The 13,031-nt window shown below is 63.0% G+C and overlaps 1 protein-coding gene across 1 annotated transcript in view; it reads right to left on the reverse strand.

The window, feature by feature from the left end:
- Positions 1-224: 224 nt before the first annotated feature.
- Positions 225-13,031, reverse strand: part of LOC144505674 (disintegrin and metalloproteinase domain-containing protein 33-like) — a 178,135-nt gene continuing 165,328 nt past the window's right edge. Inside the window, exons 6-7 of the mRNA XM_078231835.1 lie at positions 890-1,074; positions 225-290 (exon numbers count right to left, since the gene is read on the reverse strand). Of these exons, the coding sequence (XP_078087961.1) occupies positions 280-290; positions 890-1,074 (196 nt within the window). The 3' untranslated portion in view covers positions 225-279. The remainder of the gene's footprint in view (positions 291-889; positions 1,075-13,031) is intronic.

Below are 13,031 nucleotides of genomic sequence, written 5' to 3' on the forward strand. Positions count from 1 at the left end.
GCCCCGACCCCTTCACGCTCCCCGACCCCCTCGTGCTCCCCGACCCCGTCGCCCTCCCCGACCCCCTCACGTTCCCCGACCCCCTCGCGCAGCCCCGACCCCCTCACGCTCCCCGACCCCCTCGTGCTCCCCGACCCCGTCGCCTTCCCCGACCCCCTCACGTTCCCCGACCCCCTCACGCAGCCCCGACCCCTTCACGCTCCCCGACCCCCTCGCGCTCCGACCTGTCTGTTGTCAGCCACCATGTAAAGTTCGACGTATTTTCGATGTTCCGAGGAGTCACGACGCACCTGCAGCAATCAAAATGAGATTGAGACCAAAACATAACCCTCGCCGACCCCTCGCCGACCCCTCGCCGACCCCTCGCCGACCCCTCGCCGACCCCTTGCCGACCCCTCGCCGACCCCTCACCAACTCCATAACCCTCACTGACCCCTCGCCGACCCCTCGCCGACCCCTCGCCGACCCCTCGCCGACCCCTCACCAACTCCATAACCCTCACTGACCCCTCGCCGACCCCTTGCCGACCCCTCGCCGACCCCTCACCAACTCCATAACCCTCGCCGACCCCTCGCCGACCCCTCGCCGACCCCTCACTGACCACTCACTGACCCCTCGCCGACCCCTTGCCGACCCCTCACCAACTCCATAACCCTCACTGACCCCTCGCCGACCCCTCACCAACTCCATAACCCTCACTGACCCCTCGCCGACCCCTCGCCAACTCCATAACCCTCACTGACCCCTTACCGACCCCTCGCCGACCCCTCACGGACCCCTCGCCGACCCCTCACTGACCCCTCGCCGACACCTCACCGACCCCATAACCCTCACCCCACCATCTCCCGGTCTCTGGTCCAATCAGCTCTCTCGATGACGCTGCTCTTACCCTGTGACGTTGATGAAGAAAACCCCTCAGTTATGCTGATCTTTGATTGGCTGTTGACCTGCTGACCACAGGTACCTGTCCTGATTGGTAGATGATCTGTCCTATAGAGGATGTGATGCTGGTTGCCGCTGTCTGTGATTGGCTGTAAATAGTAACTGTTATTGGTGTCCAAAACGACAACACCGCTGGAAAAAACCGAAAGAAACGTCAAAAACTGACCGGCCGACTCCCACTGACCCCCCACTGACCGCCACTGACCCCCGCCGATCTGTACCGACCCCCCACCGACCCCCACTGACCCCCACCGACCCCCACTGACCCCCACTGACCCCCGCCGATCCGTACCGACCCCCACTGACTCCCACTGACCCCCGCCGATCCGTACTGACCCCCCACTGACTCCCACTGACCCCCGCCGATCCGTACCGACCCCCACTGACCCCCACTGACCCCCCACTGACTCCCACTGACCCCCGCCGATCCGTACCAACCCCCACTGACTCCCACTGACCCCCGCCCATCTGTACCGACCCCCCACCGACCCCCACTGACCCCCACCGACCCCCACTGACCCCCACTGACCCCCGCCGATCCGTACCGACCCCCACTGACTCCCTCTGACCCCCGCCGATCCGTACCGACCCCCACTGACCCCCCACTGACTCCCACTGACCCCCGCCGATCCGTACCGACCCCCACTGACCCCCACTGACCCCCCACTGACTCCCACTGACCCCCGCCGATCCGTACCAACCCCCACTGACTCCCACCGACCCCCGCTGATCTGTACCGACCCCCCACCGACCACCACTGACCCCCACCGACCGCCACTGACCCCCGCCGATCCGTACCGACCCCCACTGACCCCCCACTGACTCCCACTGACCCCCGCCGATCCGTACCGACCCCCACTGACCCCCCACTGACTCCCACTGAGCCCCGCCGATCCGTACCAACCCCCACTGACTCCCACTGACCCCCACTGACCCCCGCCGATCCGTACCAACCCCCACTGACCCCCGCCGATCCGTACCGACCCCCACTGACCCCCCACTGAACCCCGCCGATCCGTACCGACCCCCACTGACCCCCCACTGACCCCCGCCGATCCGTACCAACCCCCACTAACCCCCACTGACCCCCACCGACCCCCACTGACCCCCGCCGACCCCCAACGACCCCCACTAACCCCCCACTGACCCCCGCCGATCCGTACCAACACCCACTGACCCCCACTGACCCCCCACCGACCCCCACCGACCCCCGCCGATCCGTACCGACCCCCACTGACTCGCACTGACCCCCACTGACCCCCGCCGATCCGTACCGTCCCCCACTGACCCCCACTGACCCCCACTGACCCCCCACCGACCCCAACGACCCCCGCCGATCCGCACCGACCCCCACTGACTCCCACTGACCCCCGCCGATCCGTTCCGACCCCCACTGACTCCCACTGACCCCCACCGATCCGTACCGACCCCCACTGACTCCCACTGACTCCCACTGACCCCCGCCGATCCGTACCGACCCCCACTGACCCCCACTGACCCCCCACTGACCCCCGCCGATCGGTACCGACCCCCACTGACTCCGACTGACCGACACCGACTGACCCACACCGACTGACCCACACCGACTGACCCACACTGACTGACCCACACTGACTGACCCACACTGACCCACACCGACTGACACACACCGACTGACCCACACCGACTGACCCACACTGACCCACACCGACTGACACACACCGACTGACCCACACCGACTGACCCACACCGACTGACCCACACCCACTGACCCACACTGACCAAACCGACTAACCCACACCGACTGACCCACACCGACTGACCCACACCGACTGACCCACACCGACTGACCCACACCCACTGACCCACACCCACTGACCCACACCGACTGACCCACACCCACTGACCCACACCCACTGACCCACACTGACCAACACCGACTGACCCACACCGACTGACCCACACCGACTGCCCCACACCCACTGACCCACACAGACCCACACCGACTGACCCACACCGACTGACCCACACCGACTGACCCACACCGACTGACCCACACCCACTGACCCACACCCACTGACCCACACTGACCCACACCCACTGACCCACACCCACTGACCCACACTGACACACACCGACTGACCTACACCGACTGACCCACACCGACTGACCCACACCCACTGACCCACACCCACTGACCCACACTGACCCACACCAACTGACCCACACAGACTGACCCACACCGACTGACCCACACCGACTGACCCACACTGACCCACACCGACTGACCCACACCGACTGACCCACACCGACTGACCCACACCGACTGACCAACACTGACTGACCCACACCGACTGACCTACACCGACACACCCACACCGACTGACCCACACCGACTGACCCACATCGACTGACCCACACCGACTGACCCACACCGACTGACCCACACTGACCCACACCGACTGACCCACACTGACCCACACTGACTGACCCACACTGACCCACACCGACTGACCCACACCGACTGACCCACACCGACTGACCCACACCGACTGACACACACCCACTGACCCACACTGACCCACACCGACTGACACACACCGACCGACCCACATCGACTGACCCACACCGAATGACACACACCGACTGACCCACACTGACTGACACACACCGACCGACCCACACCGACTGACCCACACTGACCCACACCGACTGACCCGCACTGACCCACACCGACTGACCCACACCGACTGACCCACACCGACTGACCCACACCCACTGACCCAGACTGACCCACACTGACTGACCCACACCGACTGACCCACACTGACCCACACTGACTGACCCACACCGACTGACCCACACCGACTGACCCACACCGACTGACCCACACCGACTGACCCACACCGACTGACCCACACCGACTGACCCACACTGACCACACCGAGTGACCCACACAGACTGACCCACACTGACTGACCCACACCGACTGACCAACACTGACTGACCCACACTGACTGACCCACACCGACTGACCCACACCGACTGACCCACACCGACTGACCCACACCGACTGACCCACACTGACCCACACCGACTGACCCACACTGACTGACCCACACTGACTGACCCACACCGACTGAGCCACACCGACTGACCCACACTGACTGACCCACACCGACTGACCCACACCGACTGACCCACACTGACCCACACCGACTGACCCACACTGACCCACACCGACTGACCTGCACCGACTGACCCGCACCGACTGACCCACACCGACTGACCCACACTGAACAACACTGACTGACCCACACTGACTGACCCACACTGACCCACACCGACTGACCCACACCGACTGACCCACACCGACTGACCCACACTGACTGACCCACACCGACTGACCCACACTGACTGACCCACACCGACTGACCCACACTGACCCTCACCGACTGACCCACACTGAATGACCCACACCGACTGACCCACACTGACTGACCCACACTGACTGACCCACACCGACTGACCCACACCGACTGACCCACACTGACTGACCCACACTGACTGACCCACACCGACTGGCCCACACTGACTGACCCACACTGACTGACCCACACTGACTGACCCACACTGACCCACACCGACTGGCCCACACTGACTGACCCACACTGACTGACCCACACCGACTGACCCACACCGACTGAGCCACACTGAGTGACCCACACTGACTGACCCACACTGACTGACCCACACCGACTGACCCACACCAACTGACCCACACCGACTGACCCACACTGACCCACGCCGACTGACCCGCACCGACTGACCCACACTGACCCACACCGACCCACACCGACTGACCCACACTGACCCACACCGACTGACACACTGACCCACACTGACTGACCCACACCGACTGACCTACACCGACTGACCCACACCGACTGACCCACACCGACTGACCCACACTGACCCACACCGACTGACCCACACCGACTGACCCACACTGACCCACATTGACTGACCCGCACCGACTGACCCACACCGACTGGCCCACACCGACTGACCCACACTGACCCACACCGACTGACCCACACTGACTGACACACACCGACTGGCCCACACTGACCCACACAGACTGACCCACACCGACTGACCCACACTGACCCACACCGACTGACCCACACTGACCCACACCGACTGACCCACACCGACAAGCCCACACCGACTGACCCACACCGACTGACCCACACTGACTGACCCACACTGACCCACACTGACTGACCCACACCGACTGACCCACACTGACCCACACCGACTGACCCACACCGACTGACCCACACCGACTGACCCACACTGACCCACACTGACTGACCCACACCGACTGACCCACACTGACTGACCCACACCGACTGACCCACACTGACCCACACCGACTGACCCACACCGACTGACCCACACCGACTGACCCACACTGACCCACACCGACTGACCCACACCGACTGACCCACACTGACCCACACCGACTGACCCACACCGACTGACCCACACCGACTGACCCACACCGACTGACCCACACTGACTGACCCACACCGACTGACCCACACTGACCCACACCGACTGACCCACACCGACTGACCCACACCGACTGACCCACACCGACTGACCCACACCGACTGACCCACACCGACTGACCCACACTGACCCACAACGACTGACACACACCGACTGACCCACACTGACTGACCCACACTGACTGACCCACACCGACTGACCCACACTGACCACACCGAGTGACCCACACTGACTGACCCACACTGACTGACCCACACTGACTGACCCACACCGGCTGACCCACACCGTCTGACCCACACCGTCTGACCCACACCGACTGACCCACACTGACAGACCCACACCGACTGACCCACACTGACCCACACCGACTGACCCACACTGACTGACCCACACTGACTGACCCACACCGACTGAGCCACACTGACTGACCCACACTGACTGACCCACACTGACTGACCCACACCGACTGACCCACACTGACCCACACCGACTGACCCGCACCGACTGACCCGCACCGACTGACCCACACCGACTGACACACACTGACCCACACTGACTGACCCACACTGACTGACCCACACTGACCCACACCGACTGACCCACACTGACTGACCCACACCGACTGACCCACACTGACCCTCACCGACTGACCCACACTGACTGACCCACACCGACTGACCCACACTGACTGACCCACACCGACTGACCCACACCGTCTGACCCACACTGACCCACACCGACTGACCCGCACCGACTGACCCACACTGACCCACACCGACCCACACCGACTGACCCACACTGACCAACACTGACTGACCCACACTGACCCACACTGACTGACCCACACCGACTGACCCACACCGACTGACACACACCGACTGACCCACACCGACTGACCCACACTGACCCACACCGACTGACCCACACCGACTGACCCACACCGACTGGCCCACACCGACTGACCCACACTGACCCACACCGACTGACCCACACTGACTGACCCACACCGACTGGCCCACACTGACCCACACCGACTGACCCACACCGACTGACCCACACTGACCCACACCGACTGACCCACACTGACCCACACCGACTGACCCACACCGACTGACCCACACCGACTGACCCACACCGACCCACACCGACTGACCCACACTGAGCCACACCGACTGACCCACACCGACTGACCCACACCGACTGGCCCACACCGACTGACCCACACCGACTGACCCACACCGACTGACCCACACTGACCAACACTGACTGACCCACACCGACTGACCCACACTGACCCACACCGACTGACCCACACCGACTGACCCACACTGACTGACCCACACCGACTGACCCACACTGACTGACCCACACTGACTGACCCACACCGACTGACCCACACTGACCCACACTGACTGACCCACACTGACTGACCCACACTGACTGACCCACACCGACTGACCCACACTGACTGACCCACACCGACAGACCCACACTGACCCACACTGACTGACCCACACTGACTGACCCACAATGACCCACACCGACTGACCCACACCGACTGACCCACACCGACTGACCCACACTGACCCACACCGAACGACCCACACCGACTGACCCACAACGACTGACCCACACCGACTGACCCACACTGACCCACACTGACTGACCCACACTGACCCACACCGACTGACCAACACTGACCCACACTGACTGACCCACACTGACCCACACCGACTGACCCTCACTGACTGACCCACACTGACCCACAAAGACTGACCTACACCGACTGACCCACACCGACTGACCCACACCGACTGACCCACACCGACTGACCCACACCGACTGACCCACACCGACTGACCCACACCGACTGACCCACACCGACTGACCCACACCGACTGACACACACCGACTGAACCACACCGACTGGCCCACACCGACTGACCCACACCGACTGACCCGCACTGACCCACACCGACTGACCCACACCGACTGACCCACACCGACTGACCCACACTGACTGACCCACACTGACCCACACCGACTGACCCACACTGACTGACCCACACTGACCCACACCGACTGACCCACACCCACTGACCCACACCCACTGACCCACACTGACCCACACTGACTAACCCACACCAATTGACCCGCACTGACTGACCCACACTGACCCACACCGACTGACCCACACCGACTGATCTTCACCGACTGAGCCACACCGAATGACCCACACCGACTGACCCACACAGACTGACCCACACCGACTGACCCACACCGACTGACCCACACCGACTGACCCACACCGACTGACCCACACTGACCCACACCGAGTGACCCACACCGAGTGACCCACACCGAGTGACCCACACTGACCCACACCGACTGACCCACACTGACCCACACCGACTGACCCACAGCGACTGACACAAACTGAGTGACCCACACCGACCCACACTGGCTGACCCACACCGACTGACCCACACTGACTGACCCACACCGACTGACCCACACTGACTGACCCACACTGACTGACCCACACTGACTGACCCACACCGACTGACCCACACTGACCCACACCGACTGACCCGCACCGACTGACCCGCACCGACTGACCCACACCGACTGACACACACTGACCCACACTGACTGACCCACACTGACTGACCCACACTGACTGACCCACACCGACTGACCCACACTGACTGACCCACACCGACTGACCCACACTGACCCTCACCGACTGACCCACACTGACTGACCCACACCGACTGACCCACACTGACCCACACCGACCCACACCGACTGACCCACACTGACCAACACCGACTGACCCACACTGACCCACACTGACTGACCCACACCGACTGACCCACACCGACTGACACACACCGACTGACCCACACCGACTGACCCACACTGACCCACACCGACTGACCCACACCGACTGACACACACCGACTGACCCACACCGACTGATCCACACTGACCCACACCGACTGACCCACACCGACTGACCCACACCGACTGACCCACACCGACCCACACCGACTGACCCACACTGAGCCACACCGACTGACCCACACCGACTGACCCACACCGACTGGCCCACACCGACTGACCCACACCGACTGACCCACACCGACTGACCCACACTGACCAACACTGGCTGACCCACACCGACTGACCCACACTGACCCACACCGACTGACCCACACCGACTGACCCACACTGACTGACCCACACCGACTGACCCACACTGACTGACCCACACTGACTGACCCACACCGACTGACCCACACTGACCCACACTGACTGACCCACACTGACTGACCCACACTGACTGACCCACACCGACTGACCCGCACCGACTGACCCACACTGACCCACACCGACCCACACCGACTGACCCACACTGACCAACACCGACTGACCCACACTGACCCACACTGACTGACCCACACCGACTGACCCACACCGACTGACACACACCGACTGACCCACACCGACTGACCCACACTGACCCACACCGACTGACCCACACCGACTGACCCACACCGACTGACCCACACCGACTGGCCCACACCGACTGACCCACACTGACCCACACCGACTGACCCACACTGACTGACCCACACCGACTGGCCCACACTGACCCACACCGACTGACCCACACCGACTGACCCACACTGACCCACACCGACTGACCCACACTGACCCACACCGACTGACCCACACCGACTGACCCACACCGACTGACCCACACCGACCCACACCGACTGACCCACACTGAGCCACACCGACTGACCCACACCGACTGACCCACACCGACTGGCCCACACCGACTGACCCACACCGACTGACCCACACCGACTGACCCACACTGACCAACACTGACTGACCCACACCGACTGACCCACACTGACCCACACCGACTGACCCACACCGACTGACCCACACTGACTGACCCACACCGACTGACCCACACTGACTGACCCACACTGACTGACCCACACCGACTGACCCACACTGACCCACACTGACTGACCCACACTGACTGACCCACACTGACTGACCCACACCGACTGACCCACACTGACTGACCCACACCGACAGACCCACACTGACCCACACTGACTGACCCACACTGACTGACCCACAATGACCCACACCGACTGACCCACACCGACTGACCCACACCGACTGACCCACACTGACCCACACAGAACGACCCACACCGACTGACCCACAACGACTGACCCACGCCGACTGACTCACACTGACCCACACTGACTGACCCACACTGACCCACACCGACTGACCAACACTGACCCACACTGACTGACCCACACTGACCCACACCGACTGACCCTCACTGACTGACCCACACTGACCCACAAAGACTGACCTACACCGACTGACCCACACCGACTGACCCACACCGACTGACCCACACCGACTGACCCACACCGACTGGCCCACACCGACTGACCCACACCGACTGACCCGCACTGACCCACACCGACTGACCCACACCGACTGACCCACACCGACTGACCCACACTGACTGACCCACACCGACTGACCCACACTGACTGACCCACACTGACCCACACCGACTGACCCACACCCACTGACCCACACCCACTGACCCACACTGACCCACACTGACTAACCCACACCAATTGACCCGCACTGACTGACCCACACTGACCCACACCGACTGACCCACACCGACTGATCTTCACCGACCGACCCACACCGAATGACCCACACCGACTGACCCACACAGACTGACCCACACTGACCCACACCGACTGACCCACACCGACTGACCCACACCGACTGACCCACACCGACTGACCCACACCGACTGACCCACACTGACTGACCCACACCGACTGACCCACACTGACTGACCCACACTGACTGACCCACACCGACTGACCCACACCGACTGACCCACACCGACTGACCCACACTGACCCACACCGACTGACCCACACTGACTGACCCACACCGACTGACCCACACTGACTGACCCACACTGACTGACCCACACCGACTGACCCACACCGACTGACCCACACCGACTGACCCACACTGACCCACACCGACTGACCCACACTGACTGACCCACACCGACTGACCCACACTGACTGACCCACACCGACTGACCCACACTGACTGACCCACACCGACTGACCCACACTGACTGACCCACACTGACTGACCCACACTGACTGACCCACACCGACTGTCCCACACTGACTGACCCACACCGACTGACCCACACCGACTGACACACACCGACTGACCCACACTGACCCACACCGTGTGACCCACACCGGCTGACCCACACCGAGTGACCCACACCGAGTGACCCACACCGACTGACCAACACCAACTGACCCACACCGACTGACCCACACTGACTGACCCACACCGACTGACCCACACCGACTGACCCACACCGACTGACCCACACTGACTGACCCACACCAACTGACCCACACTGACTGACCTACACTGACCCACCCCGACTGACCCACACTGACCCACACCCACTGACCCACACCGACTGACCCACACTGACCCACCCCGAATGACCCACACCGACTGACCCACACCGACTGACCCACACCGACAGACCCACACCGACTGAACCACACTGACCCACACCGACTGACCCACACCGACTGACCCACACCGACTGACCCACAACGACTGACCCACACCGACTGACCCACACCGACTGACCCACACCGTCTGACCCACACCGTCTGACCCACACCGACTGACCCACACTGACTGACCCACACCGACTGAACCACACTGACTGACCCACACTGACTGACCCACACTGACTGACCCACACTGACTGACCCACACCTACTGACCCACACCAACTGACCCACACCGACTGACCCACACCGACTGACCCACACTGACTGATCCACACCGACTGACCCACACCGTCTGACCCACACCGACTGACCCACACCGACTGACCCACACCGACTGACCCACACTGACTGACCCACACTGACCCACACCGACTGACCCACTCTGACCCACACCGACTGACCCACACTGACTGACCCACACCGACTGACCCACACCGATTGACCCACACTGACCCACACCGACTGACCCACACCGACTGACCCACACCGACTGACCCACACCGACTGACCCACACTGACCCACACCGACTGACCCACACAGACTGACCCACACCGACAGACCCACACCGACTGACCCACACTGACTGACCCACACCGTCTAACCCACACTGACTGACCCACACCGACTGACCCACACTGACCCACACCGACTGACCCACACCGACTGACCCACACTGAACCACACTGACTGACCCACACCGACTGACCCACACTGACCCACACCGACTGACCCACACCGACTGACCCACACTGACCTACACTGACTGACCCACACCGACTGTCCCACACCGACTGACCCACACCCACTGACCCACACCCACTGACCCACACCGACTGACCCACACCGACTGAACCACACCGACTGGCCCACACCGACTGACCCACACCGACTGACCCGCACTGACCCACACCGAATGACCCACATCGACTGACCCACACCGACTGACCCACACTGACTGACCCACACTGACCCACACCGACGGACCCACACTGACTGACCCACACTGACCCACACCCACTGACCCACACCCACTGACCCACACCGACTGACCCACACTGACCCACACCGACTGACCCACACCGACTGACCCACACCCACTGACCCACACCCACTGTCCCACACCCACTGACCCACACCGACTGACCCACACCCACTGACCCACACCGACTGACCCACACTGACTGACCCACACCGACTGACCCACACCGACTGACCCACACTGACCCACACCGACTGACCCACACTGACTGACCCACACTGACTGACCCGCACCGACTGACCCACACCGACTGACCCACACCGACTGACCCACACCGACTGACCCACACTGACCCACACCGACTGACCCGCACCGACTGACCCACACTGACCCACACCGACTGACCCACACCGACTGACCCACACTGACTGACCCACACCGACTGACCCGCACCGACTGACCCACACCGACTGACCCACACTGACCCACGCCGACTGACCCACACCGACTGACCCACACAGACTGACCCACACTGACCCACACCGACTGACCCACACCGACTGACCCACACTGACTGACCCACACTGACTGACCCACTCCGACTGGCCCACATCGACTGACCCACACTGACCCACACCGACTGACCCGCACCGACTGACCCACGCTGACCCACACCGACTGACCCACACCGACTGACCCACACCGACTGACCCACACCGACTGGCCCACACCGACTGACCCACACCGACTGGCCCACACCGACTGACCCACACTGACTGACCCACACCGACTGACCCACACCGACTGACCCACACCGACTGACCCACACCGACTGACCCACACTGACTGACCCACACCGACT

This window comes from Mustelus asterias, chromosome 1 (genome assembly GCF_964213995.1).
Source record: "Mustelus asterias chromosome 1, sMusAst1.hap1.1, whole genome shotgun sequence".
Lineage (NCBI taxonomy): Eukaryota > Metazoa > Chordata > Chondrichthyes > Carcharhiniformes > Triakidae > Mustelus > Mustelus asterias.